The sequence below is a fragment of the Micrasema longulum genome, unplaced genomic scaffold (genome assembly GCF_059751315.1).
Source record: "Micrasema longulum isolate JH-2025_06_02 unplaced genomic scaffold, ASM5975131v1 h1tg000414l, whole genome shotgun sequence".
NCBI classification, from domain to species: domain Eukaryota; kingdom Metazoa; phylum Arthropoda; class Insecta; order Trichoptera; family Brachycentridae; genus Micrasema; species Micrasema longulum.
In genome coordinates this window covers 191,323-211,776 of record NW_028277614.1, presented here as the reverse complement: position 1 = coordinate 211,776, position 20,454 = coordinate 191,323, and the positions used below count along the sequence as shown (strand labels likewise).

The 20,454-nt window shown below is 32.7% G+C and overlaps 1 protein-coding gene and 1 long non-coding RNA gene across 7 annotated transcripts in view; one reads left to right on the top strand and one right to left on the bottom strand.

Moving 5' to 3' along the window:
* Positions 1 to 15,060, top strand: part of LOC148281749 (uncharacterized) — a 26,488-nt gene extending 11,428 nt beyond the window's left edge. Inside the window, exons 2-3 of the long non-coding RNA XR_015822289.1 lie at positions 13,598 to 13,782; positions 14,941 to 15,060. This is a non-coding gene — a long non-coding RNA (uncharacterized LOC148281749). The remainder of the gene's footprint in view (positions 1 to 13,597; positions 13,783 to 14,940) is intronic.
* Positions 1 to 20,454, bottom strand: part of LOC148281748 (glutathione S-transferase-like) — a 23,725-nt gene extending 3,271 nt beyond the window's left edge. Inside the window, exons 1-8 of one of the 6 annotated variants that reach the window (XM_088226182.1) lie at positions 20,279 to 20,454; positions 16,507 to 16,596; positions 15,472 to 15,643; positions 14,955 to 15,122; positions 13,235 to 13,356; positions 4,489 to 4,651; positions 2,733 to 2,900; positions 597 to 718 (exon numbers count right to left, since the gene is read on the bottom strand). In XM_088226182.1, the coding sequence (XP_088082308.1) occupies positions 597 to 718; positions 2,733 to 2,900; positions 4,489 to 4,651; positions 13,235 to 13,356; positions 14,955 to 15,122; positions 15,472 to 15,610 (882 nt within the window). In that variant the 5' untranslated portion in view covers positions 15,611 to 15,643; positions 16,507 to 16,596; positions 20,279 to 20,454. Of the gene's footprint in view, positions 1 to 596; positions 719 to 2,732; positions 2,901 to 4,488; positions 4,652 to 6,971; positions 7,060 to 10,002; positions 10,264 to 13,234; positions 13,357 to 14,954; positions 15,123 to 15,471; positions 15,644 to 16,506; positions 16,597 to 20,278 lie in introns of those variants that run through there. The other 5 variants (XM_088226179.1, XM_088226181.1, XM_088226183.1 and 2 more) reach the window with 5 other exon arrangements.

Sequence of the window (20,454 nt, the reverse complement as noted above, 5' to 3'; positions counted from 1 at the left end):
TAGAATCAACCCGGAATGCAAATAATTATATCACCATGAAAATGTAGTAGATCAGAGGAATTGTTATTCTATATCAATAAAATTTTATTGTTATTATAATTCCTTTTTCCATTTGATTTCCTCGATCGTTTGAATTATCGATGGTCATATTCGAAAAATACGTTTCCGATAAGATTTAGTTATTTAAATATTTTTTAAGGAAATCCGCTAACAGTGCCATTTTAGCCCGTGCAGGGGTCCTCGGGCATACATAAGTTGGGACTTTTAGAAAGGTGTCCCTTTAGAATGTCGAGGCCGCCATCAGAACGGGGGCCGTGGGCTCGTGCCCCGCGTGCCCTCGTGGGAAAGATGGCCATGCCCGCTAAGCCTCTTCTTCGAAGGCTTATCCGGTAGATGGGAAAGATATGATATGGAAGGAAGTTATGAATAATACATCACAACACCCAGACCGATCGAGAAAAAATATTTCTTAGATTTCTTTCTAGCGACTGGCGGGAATCGAACCCGTGACGCAAGATTCACAGTTAGCCGTCTTATCGACTGCGCCCCGCTTCAATTTTTCTACTTTGGTATGATTTTTAATAAACAAATATTACCGTAGATCCACATAAGTAACCCACAGCTGCCGCTTCATCGACGGAGTTCAAAAATGATTCAAACATATCGTCCATCTCTTTCTTAGTTTCCGGTGTCTTAAGTGTCATGTGGGTCCTCATTTCCATATTTTTCCTAGTTTTTCCATATTTTTCCTTACCCTGTTAAAAGTAAATATCGTCGGGATAATAGAACAACGACGCATGTAATTTTCTTCAACTTTACGTGAGAGTGATTAATATTGTTTTTGATAGTTTATGTCACAACTGATAAGTACAAAAGTATACCATTTGATAATTGATACCGTCGACATATTGTGTATCACATAGGACATGTGGCCTTCGCAGTGGCCGTTTTTGGTATTATTCATTTTAAAAGGAATCGGCCAGCGCTCAGTGTTGACAGTTAAATCATAATGGAAATATCTGCCGAAGGTCATTGTGGTATTTGTTTATAAACATTAGTACATAAGACATTAAACATTAGTTTTTACATTTAAGTCAAGATTGAAATGTCACTATCTAAATATTAAAGTTGTTCCTTTATCCTATTGTTTATAAACATTAGTACATTAAACATTAGTATTTACGTCAAGATTGAAATGTCTAAATATTTAAGTTGTTCCTTTATCCTTCTTCTTTAAAGTAAAGTGTTTATTTGTTTTATGTGTTTTTATTTTCTTAATCTTTGTTTTTGATTTTTGTCTAAAATTGTATGATTCCAATATGTCCATGTACTTGTAATTTTCTCAATCTGAACGGTTTGGGTAGGTAGGAAGAAATTGCCTTAAGGCAATATGCCCGCCCTTATATGGATATAAAGTGTTAAAATAAATAATAAATGAAATACAAGTATCGTATTAAAATAGTGTAGAATAAAGCTAGGTATATCGCGTGGTTAGTAATAATTGTTGTTTGAGTGGATTTTCACAGAACCACAGAAAAAAACAGTAATTTATAATTATATTATGTACTTATATGTAGGCACAAATTGATGATTTTTTTTAGAGATTACCTATAAAATAAATCACAACTCTCCTCTGATAAGAACCTCAACCACTACAGGCGAAGTACAGGCACCAGGGCGCAGCCTCGTTATCTTATCTTCAATTGCTGAATATTATTTAAAAATAACCTGGTAAATGATAGTAGATTTTTTCAAAACAAGTATAATAGTTTCTTTTAGATGATTTACCCAAATATTTTAATTCTATAATCTGTCATTTTTATTATAACTATTTAAAACATTAATTTTATGGTCAAACATTTTACTAAATGTTATTAAATATTTGTATATGACCAAATACCGACTTTTCCATACCTACCGGTTTCGAGACGTACCTGTCTCTTCGTCAGGATACTAATGAAACCAACATGCAAAACCCACTACACCTTCACCATAGTTGTTGCACGAAAAGGTAAAACCAACACGACATGCATTTTTATAAGCATGCACTGATTAGGTTATGTAACGTGCATGTTATAGCACATGTAACGGTGGCTTATTAAAATGCATGTCGTGTTAAAATGAATGTCGACATGCATTTTAAAAAGCATGCCTTGATTAGGTTATGTAACGTGCATATAACGGGGACTTATTGAAATGCATGTCGTGTTGATTTTATATTTTTGTGCAAATATGGTGAATGTGTATAGTAGGTTTTGTATGTTGGTTTAATTGGTATCCTGACGAAGAGATGGCTACGTCTCGAAACCGGTAGACATATAAAAGTTGGTAAGTTGTTTTACACAAATATTTAATAACATTTACCATATTTTTGAATTTGGTATAAATAGCTGTATTAGAAAATGGGAATCAGGTTGCGGCAGAGCGTGGAGCTTTAGACCTGTGATTTAGACTCCGTGACTCTACCACGTCACCAGGACCATAACCCGATTCTAATCCCCTTCGCAGTCTTAATCCTGGAGACTGGTTTGCAGCAAAGTCCTGCATCTCGTCCTCCATTGGTCTCTATTTTCTGCAGCCCTCTTCAGCTCGACATATGAGGAGCAGTTTAAATCTTCGCACACTTGCTCCAAATATTCCCGTCGGGGGTGCCCTCTATAATTTATCCCCACAGCCATTCCCTCAATGATGTCGTGCAGTCTAATATTATTTTAAAATAAAATATAACTTACTCTCTTGAACGTCTTTGAAATCATCGACAAGAGCATCTAGACGAGCTGCCTTGAAAGGATCTTTCGGCACCAGACCAAACTTTGTCCCGAGGAACCTGCAGATGGCCACAGACTGGTTCAGGACCTTTCCATCAACTTCCAATACGGGCAACTTCTGCATGGGATAATCTAAAATTTCATTTACTCAAATACTGATCTTGAACTATGGTACCAGACTCCGTATTATTTGAATTTTTACATTTTCGTATTTTTACATTTAATTATTATTTAAGAAAGCCCGATACACTCCCCTACTAAGAAATCAGTATTTATATCTCTTTTATTTTATCTCGATATTGTCGAAAATATTTTAGAAAGGTAAATATCTTTTTACGGACATGGACCCCTAACTCCCTCTGGCGCCTTTGGTGCCTCTTAGCGTAGGCAGTTTGAAGGGTTCGTTTTCACGGCACTGAAATCTTTCAGGAGAGGAAACCCTGGAAATTCTTGGATTTGCACTACGCGATCCGGTCGAGTGAGGTCTATTTTGGGAAATTACGACGTTTATATTTTAAACATAGGTATCTAGTTTTATTATGAAATTTTTTTTAGGGAAAATGCAATGTAAACCAGTTTCCCGTGCCAATTTAGAATTGACTGGGGTCTAGTATTTATTAATTATTTTTAAATGTATGAAGTCCTTGTATAAATATAATTATTACTTTTAAAAAAACCACATGTGTCAAAGTGGAAAATAAAAATTAATACGTACAATTTTTCAATTGAGTCGTGACCGACTGCAGCATGGTGCAACGAAGTTTATGTACCAAATTACATTCATTGAAATAAACGTGCTTTTTCTACAACTAGATCTTTACCCTTACTCCTTTTTTTAAAAATGGCGTTTGCTTATTTTCGCCTTGCTTATTATGCATAAGGGTTATAATATTTACTGCAATAGGTATGTTCTTTCTAACTGCTTTATCTTTTGTGTGAGGATCTGGCGGGAAAGTCGACAGTGGCTTTGTTAAGAAACTTCTCGGCATTTGATTACTGGAGAGGAAACCGCAAATTTCTGCATCCATCAACATTCGCATTGTAAATAGTTTTAGCCGTTCTTTTGCTGTCCATTCGCTCTTCATGTCCAAACCAACGCGCGGAGATCTTTTCTTGACTTTGTTAATAATGCTTATCTCAGCCTTACATAATGTACGGATCTCGACAGTTGTGCATCTATCGTCCATAGTTATATCACACATTTGCCTTATGGGGTCAAAATGCAATTTATGAATCGCATTTTGACAGCATTCAGCCTACTTTCATTTCTGTTTTTCCAAGTCCAAACTTCTCTCTTGTAGAGGTATTATTATTACACTCTACTTGATAGTAGCTATTTGTTAGTTCATGTAAAACATGTTATGATTGAATGGATTTAACCTCAAGGAGTAAATAAATAAAATAATTTAAGTTACTTACAATTTTTGGTTTATTACACACGAAAATACAAAGATTACACAAATAATATTTTAGAGTGAATTTGAATACTGGTGAAGACAGAGAAGGGCGAGTGACGTGTTACGCGTCCTTATATAGGTCCATTGGGCACTGTGGCCATAGACAACAACACATCCTCGTCTCTCACTTTCTGCGCCCCACATTCTCATATCATACGATATACCTAGTGCGAACTCTATGTATCTCTTCGAGTTCCCACCCATCCATTAAAATCTCTCGCAAGTACTACTCGTATACAAGGTACGTCATTAGAAAAACTTACTCTTCTTCAATTTCGGCCAATCAGCATGGGGAATTCTCACGTCCTCAAAATCAACATTCGCGTAAGCAAATATCGTTCTTATGGACTCCCCAAAGGCTTTCAATGGGAAGTAAGTTAGCTTGTAATTGGAATCAGTCATGGTTCTATCGATGCAGCCGTCTGACTAAAATTGAAACAAAATAAGTCTTATATTATTAATAAATAATGTATTTTGGAAATGATAAAATATTTTTATTTTATATTTTTCAACTGATCAAATCTATTTTATCAGTTTTTTCATGAAAACATGAAACTCTGTTTCCGAAAATTGATATAAAAACGCAGAAACAAGCCTATTATAATGTGTTAAGACAATTATTTACTAAAAAATAAGACATTAAATACTTTTTTTCATGAACAACAAACGAGTTATTTTTTATTCGATCGATTTACATTGGTCATTTGTCCTATCTCTAAGATTTTTGCAAAATGACGTAACGTTTTTAAACGTCGTTAATAAGTAGGTTTATTTTTGTTTTTTTTTTGTTTTAATGCTGATTTTATATACTTATGTCGATTTATATGTAAATCATTGTATTTTTAAAAAAAATAACATGCCAGATACGAATAATTTTTTGTGTGTCAATATAAATCACTCCTTAGACGTTACTACAAAGTTATGTCGTCACATTTGCTGATAATTGTCATTATAATCAAACTTTATAAGGACTATGGTAAACCAAAAAACTTTGTTTGTCTAGACAGTATTTTAAAGTTATTTAAAATAAAGCCTTTCTATATATAGACCGCACACAAGTTTAATATTATAACACAACTAGTTTCGGGTATTCTGATTACCTATCATCAGGTGTAACTATTAACTAAACCAATGTACAGAATACAGAATAGAAATTAGGTAATGATAGGGTTGTATGCAGGTGGTAAGGCAGGGTGGTGTTGCGGGGGTAAGGCACGGTGAGGTAGATGGGGTGAGCATGGTAGGTTTTTCTATTAATTGTAAATATATAAATTTAAAAATTAGAGTTAACATCGAGTCCGCGGCGGTATTCGTTATTTAGTACATAATAACAATTTTATATTCTGTGCTTTGGTTCAGTTAATAGTTTCACCTGGTGATGGGTAATCAGAATACCTAAAATTAATTGTGTTAAAATATTAAGCCCGTGTGCGGTCTATATACAAAGTGTTTTATTTTTAATACATTTAAAATGTTACTCCACAAAGTCATTGGTGAAACATTGTATAGTATGATATTTTTCCATAGACCCTTATTTATTTGAAATTATAAATGAAAAAAAATATACATTTCCTTATTATTTTAAGATGCTTACTAAAAAGCTGCATATTTTTTTTTCAATTTATTGCGAAAACGATTCATTGCATTGGCCGCGCCCCTGATACGTCACGATTTGGTTTAATTTTGACCATTGTTGACATTGTGACCGTTTAAATTAAAATATTACGTCTTCACGAATCTTGACCTCCCACTTGTTAAGGCCAAACATGTCGCGTTTTCGTTGAGATGTTTTTTTTTTTTGAATTCTGAATGAAAACATTTTTCCACATTATCCATATTGATTTTGAAAACACAATTAATTTTTCTAAATCCATTTTACATATTTGTATCGGTTCTCGTAGTATCTGATATTTCGGTATTATACTTCGATGCAACATAGCCCCGTAATTTTGTCATTTTTTTTTGTCGAATTAATCAAATTACTTCATTTCACTCTCCCATTTATTTTGATGTTTGTGGTTCCTACGAATAAAATACATTTTATAAAAATCGTGATATAAAACAGTATTACCAGATAATTAAATTTATCAAATAAAATTAACGACACCAACGCGAATATGTACATACGTATATAATAAAACAAACTTTTATGAACGCCGTGTTGCAATAATTTCGATTTAGAAAAAATGACGTAAAGCATTACGCACCAACTATGTATTTTGATCTAGTTTTTTTCCCTTTTAGGCTCGCCTTACTAACATTGAAATAAAAGTGTATTTTGTTGTGGGAAAGAAAGGATACTTCCATATTCAAAGGAATATAAATCCGGAAGTGGAAGTTACGAAAAATACATCACAAAACTCAGACCAACTGAGAAACAATATTTCTTAGATTTTTTTCTTGCAACTGACAGGAATCGAACCCCCGACACTATTCACAGTCGGCCATTGAACAGCTGTGCCGCGGCACTTGTCTAAAAATTCACCTTTAAGCACATCAGATATAAAAACACTGTTTTACTATTCTTGCTAAACGAGGGTATTTTCCCCTGGCCATTATTTATTTAGTTTTATGCACAGACCGGTTATACACTACTTGCTCTAGTCAGTGTGTATTGTGTATACTACCGCGACTCTTCCGAAATAAGTTCAACTCTATAAACAGATTTTATTATTGTTTATAAAACAATATGTTTTCATGAACAAGGATTTATGTAACATTATTTCCACATTGAACGTGAACTTACTCAATTTAAAACGAATTCCAACGCTAGTCGAAATAAACTTTCTTCACTGGAGTTGTCCGCGGAAACAAATTATTCGATTATCGCTTTATATTACACGTTTTATACGTTTTCCTTATCAGATTAGTAGGGTATACATACCTACCTACATTATTAGATACAAACTGTTTTTTTTTTTTTATATAAACTATGTATTTATATTATATATATATATTTTTTTATTTTTTATTAATAAATTTCATAAAAGATACATGTTTTTTTAAAAATTCTATACAGATCTACTTTTATACATCTAGTAAATGTTATCACTGTAACTCGCCAAAAAAAGAGACTAACTCTTGTGCTTGGAGAGTGACTTACACTGTTGTAGTTGTTAATTTATAAGAGTTTATATAATGTTGAATATACGAGTACATGAGAAAAAAAACATAGGATATATTAAAGAAAAAAACATAAAATAATAAGACATTCATACTAATAAAAATTGAATGCAGGTTTTACGCGTGTTCAAAAAAAATCTTTAGATTTACTTTGAATTTATTTATTGATATATTATTTTTAATAGTTTTTAGTTCATGGGAAAGATTATTATAATTTTTTACATCTTTGAAGACAAAGCTATTTTGACCATGACTTGTGTGGAAATTAAGAATTTGAATACTATTTTGGTATCTGAGTTACTTATTCATCTAAAGTTATTTTTAATTTTGTGGGTGTTTTTTAAATTTAAGATGCAAAAATTTAACTGCATCACCAAGATAAAGATGATAAAAGCTGTTATTCAGATATGGTTTTGAGATAACAGAATAAATATTTTGGCGGCCTCCGTGGTGTAGCGGTCAAGACGCTTGACTCATACACGGAAGGTTCCGGGTTCGATTCCCGGTGAGAACACAAAAATTTAATGTTAGTTTTCTCAAGCCTGGGTGTTCTGTGATATAAGTCACCACTGTAATTGGGCCTCCAGGCCTGTTGTGAGGAAATGGCCGAAACCAAAATTTAATTGATTCCATGCCGAACCGTATTTAGGCTGTTATAAAAGCAAACGGAGGACATACACTCTATTAACTAAAAAATATTTTATGATTCTACGTCACCTTTAACTCAAAATATTAATAAAAAAGCTTATTTTATGATTACAAGGAGTTGTATTCCATTAATTCGTACAATATGTTACTTTATTCGGTAGTTGTTTCGAACCTTTTTGTTTTGATAATAACTTCCATGAAATGTTTTGTTTTGTTCAGATTTTTTTATTTTTTGATCACTCGCCTTTGAAAATTCGCAAATTCACCAAATAATTAAACTTCTTAGATTTTCACGGCCGTTAAGATGCACAATAAGTTTTTCTGGGTTATTATGCCGTGTGTCGTTCGTACTCTCTACCGACATCAACCCTGATGATGGACGCTGTAACGCGATCCGAAACGTCGGTAGAGAGTACGAACGACACACGGCATAATAACCCAGAAAAACTTATTGTGCATCACCAAATAATGTTTAAAATTAGGTACTCATAACACAGTTAAAAGTGATGTACGTATTACAGCTGAAAAGTGTAGTTGTCCGTTTTATTATTTAAAATCAGCGACCGAGTGAACGCTTTTATTTTTCGACTGTATCTGTATAGTAGGACATAGCTTTTAACTGACTTGACCGTTAGATACAAGTTTATTATTTTTTATATATTTCGGTATCAAAAAGACTGTATTTTGCTTATATATTTTTTTTCAATTTATTTTATTGATGTATTTAAGATTTTTATCATGTGTACATTATATTGTGTTACTAAATTATTTAAAGAGAGAGATCCCTGCAAAAAAACCGCATTTGCAGTTTGGCGGGAATTAAATTCATGAATGCTTATGTAAAAAAAAAATATTTTTTTTACATTGATTTCGCTGGCCAAAAGTTTTTTCAACACAAAACATACTACGTCTCATTCAATAGTAACACAAGATACAGCTTTTAACTTAAGGTCATTACACAGAAGCGTTACTTATCCGCGCAATTTTTATCCACAAAAAAAAATGCTACAAAAAAATAACAACAATCATTCGAAAATAAGGGCGGCCCGGAATGGTGGAAAAAAAATCAGAAGTGTCAAACTAGATTTCAGAGAAAATAAATAAATACATTCGGAACATTGGAATAATTTCAATCCAGAGAGTGTCAGTATGTGTATGTAATATCTAATACAATTTTACTATCCTTAAACTGCGGTTATTGATCAAGAAAATAATTTCAATTCGGAGTGCATCAAATGTCATTTTTATTTATTTACTGTGATTTATTTTCATAGGGTATTCGCTGACTAATGTAATCTATTTATGCATGTTTTGTATGTGCATATGGTTATTTCCCGCAGCTAAGGGGAAAATCGACAATCGACTCAGACTAGAAAAAGGTTGCCCATACCCGAACAACGCATACAGAAGCACGTCCTGCATAGTGCGAATATGTGTGTATCGTGAACTATGAACCATTTAGGTAGCCGGGCACGTTCCCGCTGTGCGTCTCACTGGATTCCCTCTGGCTCCTTAGCCAAACTAAACCCACTATGTAATACATATCATAGAATGAACGAGAACTGGAGATCCAGATAGTATACCGACGGCGACGTATGTATTATATAATATAATCATACCAGTTTGTGCTGTAATACAGCCAACAACGCAAGTAAAATAGTTCCCATATGCTCTATCTTAGGTGACAATATGACGTGTATCCGATTTCCAAGTACAAGTGTAGAAGATTTGGCAGGAGAAATAATGTCTCTTTGTTTTGACACGCTAATAAAGCGACTTTCGGAGGGAAATAAAATGGAGGAGCTTTGGTTCAATAAAACAGTCTACGAGATGAACCAAATTGAACGTTGTTTTATTTATTAACATATCGTGTGGTCAAAAGTTAAAAACATTTAAATCAAAAAAGCATATGTCGTTTATTATTATTATGATCAACAATTGCAAATCTGTTTAGTTTCGGAATCTGTCAGTTTCCGTTAAACATACGCTTTCAAATAAAACTACAATTGATTCGTAAAAACGTGATCTTTTATTGTGGTATTATAATCCATTGAAATGAATAAGAAATAACACGAGTCGACTAATTACGAGGGCATTTTATAATTATCCGCAGGTCTCGTTTCTATCCACTTCTTGATTCCGTCCTGAGACCTCACCTTCTCCGTGAGCGAGACTAAACGAGGATACGGTTTGATCATGTCCGGCGCGTTAAGGTAGGATGGGAGCACTTCAGCCATCACCGTCAGATAAATATCCACCCAAGAAATCTGGAAGTATAAGTTTTATTCGATAAAATAAATACAAACACACTTGTAAACTTGGGCCAAATATTCAAATACAGTATGTGCATGCATAACGAACTTAACATTTAGAGGTAATTAGTTACGTAACCAAAACTAAGTAAGATTATTTTCAAGCCAAAATGTTCTGTTCCTTTTGGCTTGTTACGATAAAAAAATATTTTTTTTAATAAATGAAAACCTGAACTCCCATTGTTGATAAACACTGCGTGTATTTATTTGTAGCGGGCATTTTTTTCTCTACAACACGCCAGGAGGCCCAATTAATAGCTATGCATTACAGCACAGAAAACCCAGGCTTGATCACGTTTTTTTGCTACCTCAACGGAAATAGAAATTTAAAATCGGGTTCTGTTCTGTTCTGTGGTCCTGTGGCTAGTGTCTCGGACTCACGGACCGAAGGTCCCTGGTTCGAATCCCACTCTACCTCAACTTGATTCCATTTTCTTATAGTGAGTTATTTACAACTCGTTGAAAATGGCCCTCAAAATTAAATATTTGGGTAAATCATAAGAACGCAAATATTTCTTGTAAAAAAATAAATAAATAAAAAATTTAAAAAAACACTGACGTCCGAGGCAAACATCTAAACTATTACACTACGGGGCCGCTAATTATAAACTATATTCTTCGATAGGTGATACATGGATTGAATTTAAGAATTTGCTTTTAAAATAACTATGTGTTTTTGAGATAATAAAGATACATTGTTGTCAATTTAGACTCCCCGCGTGGCGATTGTCTAAATGTAATTTATTCAAATTTTGAAATTGATTAAAAGCTCTAGCTCCTAAAAAAACATTATACCTATATATCGCCATCTTCGGCAAGCCTAAACCGTAATTTTATACTTTTTGTTATATTTTTGTACGTTTTATGAAATAATGTATAGGTACAAAAAAACAAATGATGTGTAGTATTTTAAACTGTTTTAAAATTTTGTAAATTTCTCTCTTCATAATGTTATGTTTCACATGCAAAAAAATAAAAGTAAATTGTGTAATGTCCTCGACACGGGTAGGTAGACCGCAGAGGAGTTGGACTGACGACATCGAACTCGAGGGACGTGGGTGAAAACAGACACGGCGACCGGGGGTGCTATTCTAAACCCTTTCGCGGCCGTAGAAACAGCTTTTAAAAAAGGGTTTTCTCCGGCCGCGAGAGCGGTTCAGAATAGCACCGCGGGACAGAAAAACGCGGAAAGATCAAGAAGATGCATTGCAACATCCAGCAGTGGGGAGATACGGGCTGATAAGAAGAATAAATAAAATAAATAAATTCCACTTAAAACCTTAAAAAATAACTATAGAATCCAACCGGACTGTTGTCATTCAATAAGGTCATCGTTTGATTGGGCATAATATTTATACTAAGGCATCTATATTTGAAATAATAGGACTTTGCTCTTAATTTATTGAAAGAATATCTTCGAGGAAGAAAAATAGTTACTAAAATAGACAGCGAAACATCTAAACCGATAGAAGAAATTCCCCAAGGATATATATATATATATTATAGGACCGATTTTATTCATCATTTATATATAAACGACATAATCCAAATAATAAAACATAGCAAAGTGCAACTCGGTAGTCAGATAGCAGAAGGGACCATCTGTATTTTTGTCTATGTTTAAGTTTTCAAAAGTTTTCATTAATATTTCAGTAAATACATGCAGAAAAAAAAAAAAAAATCAGCGTCATTTAGAATGATAATTTATTTTTGAAAAGCAACACTAAAATATTTCAGTTTGCGGATTAAAGTCTTGAAATTGAGATGTATTTCAGCTCTCCTGAACATTTTAGAAAATTACAGATGGTCTTTTCTGCCATCTGACTACCGAACTATTTGCCGATGACACATTAATCATCTATAGAGCGGGTAAACACTATGCAGAAACCATCAACAAATTAAATGACGACTTAAACAGGATATCAAAATGGCTTCAAATCAACAAACTAAAAGTGAATGTTGGAAAAACGAAATACATGGAAATGGGAAGAAAAAAACCAAGCATAATGATGAATGTATATAAAGTTGGTGAAACTATTGTTTTTTAAAAAATATCTAAAAAAATATTATTTCTTTGAAGATTGAGAAATACTGCAGAACTCACATATAAAACTATAATCATTCCACATATGGATTACTGCTCATCAGTATTATTTTTAGTCAATGACGGTAATTTTAATAAATTGGAAATACATAAAAACAGAGCCATGTGAATAGTGCTAAAGAAAAGTAGGTATAATAAAATAGATAAAATGCAACAAGATCTTCATTGGATAACAATAAAAAATAGTCTGATGTATAATATGCTTGTTTTTATATTTAAATTATTAATCAATCAAATGCCCAAATACTCCATTAATAAGATAGTGCTAAATAAAAATGTCCTTAATTTTATTACTAAAAATAAGGATAGAATTAGGCTGCCATTTAAAAAAAAACATAATCTCAAAATTGTATTATGTATAAAGGTTTGAAAATGTAAGAAGAGATGCCTGAATGTATGAAGAATGAAAAAGAATTAATGAATTTTAAAAGAAAGGTTATGTGTGCTGTAAAATGATGTAAATAGATATGTAAGTAAAATAAGTGTAAATATTAGTTTATATACTATGTATTGTAATATAAGCTAACTTTAGAAATAAATAGAAAAATACCTTTGGACGGTAAAAAAAATTAATCATTTTCCTATGTCAGTTGAATTATCGATGGTTATTTATGAAAACTGTTCTACACTTCATAGTGAATCATTTCGGAATCATTCGAATTAATTTCGGTCAATGCGATGTTTAAATTTGAAATTTTGTTTAAAAATGAAAATTTGAAATTTGAACACCAAAACGAAACCATTTCTGAGTACCGACTTAATTACTACTTGTCTACATCATATACAGCTTTAATGCACAATAATTAAAAATTCTAATATTACCATTGATCCATACATGTAACCCTCGGCAGCTCCTTCATCGGCTGCTTTCCAAAATGATTCAAATATATATTCCATCTCTTTCTTAGCTTCCGGTGTCTTAAGTGTCAAATGGGCCCTCAATTCTGAAATTGAATATATCTCCTTTTGAACGTGTTATTTGATATCAAATTGTTTCACGAAAGAAAGTAAAACACTTTCTATCTTTTCCTCCACTTTATCTAAAGTAGGTACTCGTATAAATACAATATCTATAAAATAAAAAACAGAACTTTACAACTCGGGAATGATCGCTATTAAATAGAACCCACGGGAAAGGTAGCAAAAATGTTTTTTCCATCTAATTTACCGTGCCTTTGATTTCAGGAAACTGCAGCGTGCGGAATACGAGCTTACACAAATCCGGACGGGAAGAAGTGGGTTCATGAGCTACCTGCGCAGATTCGAGATATCTGAGATCGACACCTGCCCGAGCGATGATGTCACTCCCCAAGACGTCACCCATCTGTTGACGCGTCGCCCCTTTTTAAGTTAACTACTAAAAGACTGTGGTAAATAATCCCTTTGCGCGCGGTGATGTAACATCGTGTTACCACTAGTAAAAGACGGAATATTCAAAAGTTCAGTTGAAAAAAAAAAACATGGAGACATACAGTTTAATAATTCCTTTACCATAATTTATACAAAAAACAAATAATTTAGTCCTTTTATGGGAAAATAAATTTAAAATCACAAATACGCCGCTCATGTTACGCGCGTGCGTCCTCTATCACTCATCAATCGATTGAAGACTGAATCTGTTTTAGACAACACCCACCGCAAAACAGCGTCTCTGTCTTCTTTGTTATGACTTCTTTCTTCGTGCTCTCTCTTGTATAAGGTATCTGTATAGAGTGCCGCTGAATGGGGTATTATCACGTTTTTTTTATTTTACAAAAAAATAGAGAAAAAACTTCCGATGGAAACTGTGCAGTTTTTTTTTTATGTCCACGCGTAATTTTTCAGAGCGGTTTAAAAACGTATACTTTGAAGATTGTAAAAAATACGAATTCATACTTTAAAAAAAAAAAGAGATATATCAAGTCTCGTGTCCTATGTCGGACTAGTGTGACATCACAGCCACACAAGAGTTAACGGAGAATGCAACCGGGGGCGGGGGCGGGCGCGGGGGCGGGGGCGCGATGCAAAAGTCTAAATCAGGACTTACACGATGTTTGCGTAGTGAGTAGTAAATATTTGTTTCATTTAAATAAATTTAAAAGAATATTGATTTTCGAAGTAAACAAATAAATAAATATCCCTTTAAAGTAAATATAAACCTCGTACATTATAAGCGAGGTAAAAAATAATACAGCTCGCATTTAAAAAAATATAAAAAAGAACGGTATAAATACAAATATACCACTGCACGGTTGAACTACCAGGTGCAAACTAATTCTAATATCTTCAACCGCGTAAATATACGAGTAATATAAATAGTCATGATGAGAAATATGACATAAACAGAAAAATCAAAAAATATTTTTAAATCTACCCGGTAGAAGATAGGAGGGGATTTTTTAAAACAAAAATTATTCGTTTTTTAATAAGATTCACCCAAATATTAAAAATCTGTCATTTTTAATTCTGTCTAGGACTTGTGATTTAGACTCTACTGCGTCAACAGAACTATAACCCGATTCTAATTAATTAATCAATATTATTTGTAGATCATATAACTCACTCTCTTGAACGTCCTTAATATCATCGACAAGAGCATCTAGGCGAGCTGCCTTGAAAGGATCCTTCGGCACCAGACCGAACTTCGTCCCGAGGAACCTGCAGATGGCCACAGACTGGTGCAGAAACTTTCCATCGACTTCCAACACGGGCAACTTCTGCTTGGGATAATCTAAAATAATATTTACCAAAATACTCATCTAAAACTGTATCACCCTCATACGAGTATATGTATTTAATAACAGTTTTCAAACATACTAAAAACATTTTGTTACTGTAATTTCAAAAAATGATTTTTAACGATTAAAATAACTGTTTTACGAGTAAACTGAACATTTCCGTATCCTTTTTATTGTATAATGCCTACCTACATATTATTGAATTCCACCAAAAGACAAAGACTTAAAAACTTATATCCTAACTCTACTCTAAATCTGTATTTTCTGTTCCTTAATTAAAGTTTTCCAAAGAATCGGTCAAATCGTGTTTTAACAATAACAAACATAATTAGGAAAACGTACTTTTCTTCAATTCCGGCCAATCACCTTGGAGAATTCTCAAGTCCTCAAAATCAACATTCGCGTAGGCAAATATCATCCTTATGGACTCCCCGTGGCCTTTCAGTGGGAAGTAAGTTAGTTTGTATTTGGAATCAGTCATAGCTCCATCTACGAGTATATAGTCTGCAAGAAACTGGAAGAAACAAATTATACTTATCGTATTAAGTGGGTGTAAATAATCAGGGGTGCTATTCTGAACCACTTCCGCGGCACGAAAAACCGTTCTTCTCGTGTATTTTGTAGGTAAATACACGAGATAATACGGCCGCGAGAGCGTTTGGAATACCAGCCCAGAACTAGAAAATTCTCGTGTTACTAATCATTTTGGAAATTATACTTACAATAAAAGTAACTACAAGACTGAACTGATTTCATTGAAAAGTCACAACAAAACTTCAACGTAAGCGAGGAAGAAACGTGACTTTTTAGTTCAGGGTGGACTTTCAAAAGGCCCATTAACCAAACATTTCATATGACTTTAATACCCACAGTAATAATTATTATTATCAAATAACTACTGCCTTAAAATAATATGCATCGATACGACATAACGCCATAATCGGATAGATATTTTTTGTCGAATCTATTTTTTTTTAAATTCTTTTGCCCATTTATGGTTCGTATGGAAAAACATATCGTATAAAAATCATGATTTGAAACAGTATCTCCAGATAATGAAAGTTATCAAATCAAATAAACAACACCAACGCAAATATGTAGGTATGTAATAATAAAAAATATTATGCATGTTATAATAATTTCGTTCTCTAAATAACATGATAATATTATTATAGATCTACATGAGTTTTGTATTTTTTAGTACTTTATTTAGTACCCTCGGGGCTTATTACTAATATTGTATTATAATAAAAGTTATGTTTTATTGTTTTTGTAAACGATCCTCAGATACTTTTTTGTGGGAAAGAGAAGGAAGTTTTTAAAAATATGCTACTCCCAGACCGATAAAGAAAAAACAATTTGTAAATCTTATCTTACAACTGACGGGAATCGAACTGCGATGCCATTCGCACGTAGCGTTTTAACCAACTGTACCGTGGCGCCTGTCAACAAATTCACCTGTTGTCACTGCAAATATAAAAACAGTATTTTATTTTACTTTTTAAACGAGGGACTTTCCTCCTGGCTATTATTTACTTCGTTTTCATGCACAGACCGGTTACACAAAATTGGTATTTGAGTCATTTGGCGTTTTTTGTGTTTTTAAAAAGTTACTTCACAATATTTCGAGTTTGTCCAAATTCTAGTAGACAAGAGGTGGATTCATCCATATGTAATTAACAGAGATGAAAAACATTTTCGAGAAGGTAATATAGAAGTCTAGGCATCTACACTATCCTCAGGGCCCATGACCTGTCATATTCTCCTTTATTCCGTTCTCTAAAATGTTCTTTATCCCTGTTGTAATATATCAATATTAACATCTCCCAAAGGGATTCAATCCAGTTCTTGTCTACAATTGTTTGGAAAAACTTAAAATATTGTGTATAAATCCGCCTGGTCCAAGAAGATGAAGGTACAAAAATTGAAAAATATTTTTAGGCGTTGCCTAGCATGTAGGAAAAATAATTCATTCAGATGAATCTTACGGGTTATAGGTTTTTAACTTAACAAACATCAAAAGGTGGAAGAATTGAAGGAACTTACCTGTTCAAATATAGGCAGAATGGTGAATTTACAGCGTAAAATGGGCACTTAAACCAGCCAATGACAGGTAATTATTTCTGTATGATAGACATTGTAATAATTTATTTTGGACTTTCATAGTATGGGGACCAGATTAAAGTTGCATATTCAAGCCGACTTCTAACAAATTCGTTAGACAAAAATTCCAGGGATTTATGTATTTAAACAGTTTACTGAGTCTAGTGACGAAACCTAACATTTTGGATGCATCACCCGTAATATGTCCGACATGTTCGATGTAGTTGAGTTTACTATTCAAAACAACACCGAGGTCCCGAATTATATAAACATTCTTAATAGATTGATTGATTTGGTGTTTATTTTGTAGAACTCCATATTTAATCTAATAATTAGAAATCAAACACTGATTTGAGTCTACTGAACACTTTATTTTATTTTTACAAATATAAATATATAAAAATAAAAACTTCGTGACAATTTTTTCGCCTTATTAGGGCATTTTCAAACGAATGTGAAGATTATTTGGATTGAATGTCCTTATATAGTTATATAATTCAAGGTACTTAAGTAGAAAATAAAAATAATCTTATAAACTATAGCATGTACATTGATCATAATTGAGGGAAAAACCAATGGTTAAGGGTGAGGCTAAGTGTTTAATAGGTAATGGGGAATTTAGGTATTTATATTTGAATTTCGGGGAAAATATAACAAAGTAAGTATTTATTGACAAACAATTGTCACGAAGTTTTTATTTTTATATGTGTATATTTGTAAAAAATAAACTAAAGTGTTCAGTAGACTCAAATCAGTGTTTGATTTCTAATTATAAATTCTTAATAGATTTGGTAACAAGGTTATATTAATGATGAATGATATTAATATTTCGAGTAAAGGTGATATGAAAGCATTTGGATATGTTTAAATATAATTTATTACGAGCACAATATAGAGAAAGGCGGTCCATATCTTTTTGCAGACACAATCGTTTGGTGATTTTATCGGTTTAAATATTTTGGCGTCATCAGCATAGTGAGTGTTTGAGCTCTTCAATAATGTCAAATTGGCCAAATCAAATAAAAAATAATGGACCAAGATGGGAACCTTGTAAGATACCCGATGGAGTTGGTCCTAAAGACATTCAATACATTTTTATAATTAATATTCCTACATTAAGTGCACCTTGTTGGTAAAAAGAGCCGAGTTGGACATTTTCAAAAAGAATTCTTTATTTGAATATCAATCATTTAAAAAAAATTCAATCATAAACAACTACCTAGGAGGTACCTACTTATCAATGAAAAGTTACACCACCTTTTTACGTTTATCCGAACGGATTTCACACGCTTTCACGACGCAATCGGGCAATTTGGTGTCAAGTTTAGGTCAACACCCGGCTGGCGGTTAAAAAACAACTCACTACGCGCTGGGAATGTCTGAGCGTTTGGACATAAGTTAAGTGTCATAATTTTAGAGGGTTCCGGGTGCGTCTATGTGTATTAATAAGTCTATGCTTTTATTTCAAAATACCGAACCTGTTTCTATGGTTACCTTAAAGCCTTAAAGCATTGGAAGTAAAGTTTTGTAAGAATGCTTGATAATGTTTAATCTCTCTTTTTCGTGCAAACTAGCTGATATTTCTAATAAATTAAATTCAACAACGAAATACTCTTAGGAGAGTGACAGCGAAGATCTATGGATAGGTATAAGGCTTTCTGCTTACTGAAATATTCATATTTACATTTGTTAATTTCATTTTTAATTTTATTTAAATGCGTTTATTATTTATATTTACATGTGTACATACGTTTTATTTTATACTGTCGAATTAATTTTCACAATAATTTTACATTTACATTTTTATAATCATTTTTTTTCTTTTATTGTAACTATTATTACTATAATTATTGTTACACATAAAAAATCTTATTATTTTAACGATACTGTTTAAATTTATTAATATTTTAGTGAAATTTCATTCAATTGTATAAATCACATATGTTTTAAATTAAATTTTACTAAAATGAATCTTATATAAATATTAATAAACTGCTTGAAAAACATATAATGAAAATTAAGTTTTGGTCTATTTACAATTTTTAATTTTTGTTTTGTGTTTTGTTATTATTTTTTATTTTATAAACAGTATTTATATTGTGATATATTTTACTGTTTGTGAACTGAAAATAAATAAATAAACATATTTCCGTTTTTCCTCCCTGAGTTATGGCACTGAAGCAGTGATTTTTAGGACACTGTAGTAGTATGTAGTTTTTTTGATATTTTTTTTACTATGGGAACTAGAACCATTCAAAACCCCATAAAAACGCCTAGTTTTATCGAATGTATTTGGGCGAACGGTATACAAATATGATACGGTAATTATTTTTGAAAAACGCAAAAACGTAGCCATACAGAAAATTATTTTAATCAGACAATCTGTATAAAAAAAAACAAATTCGATTCTGTTTTGAGGTGCGGAAAACGAGACAGCGAAAGATCGATTTCGTCTATTTTAGTTAAGCGTAAAAGTCTCGAGATGCAGTAGTCATTTTCGCACAGTATTAGGGTGACATCTGCGAGACAGTGACCGAAAAACAATGTTTAAATACCCATTTATGAAAATTCCGTCTCACCGCATATTTTCCCAATTCATGTAATCCGAAACTCAAAAATAATCATGTAAGTATTAAGTATGGGTATATATCTCATTTGAACTAATTACAACAATTGAAATCAATGTTTTGATTGCGCTCGTTTAATATAGTATGTAAACGAGAAAAGCAAAGCGTTGCCGGGTCTATCTCGTTGTTTATACGAATAACGTTGTTTCAATTACTTATCATTTTATTTATTACGTAGTTTAAAGTTTAAACCATCGTCGCTTTATCACAATTGAATGAATACATGTTATTAGATGGCAGGCCCTACTATTTTTATATAGGTACATCTATATTGTTTACAATTTTCTATTTTAAATAATTTAACCTGTACATTTGTTCGTAGTCTAAATAAATAACATAAAATAAACAAAGTAAGGAAATATATGTTTCTACAGGCGAAGCGTTATATGAGATTATTTTAACAATGAACCTGAACTTACATAATTCCGGAACAATCTTCACCGGAGTTGTCGGCGGAACTGGATTATAGCTTTACGTTGAATGTTTTATGTGTTTGTCTATTCATCTTAAGTAGGCTCACCATACGTCCCGATTCGACCGGGATTGTCTCGGTTTCACACGATGGTCCCGGCGCGCGCGACCCCGGCCACCGGCG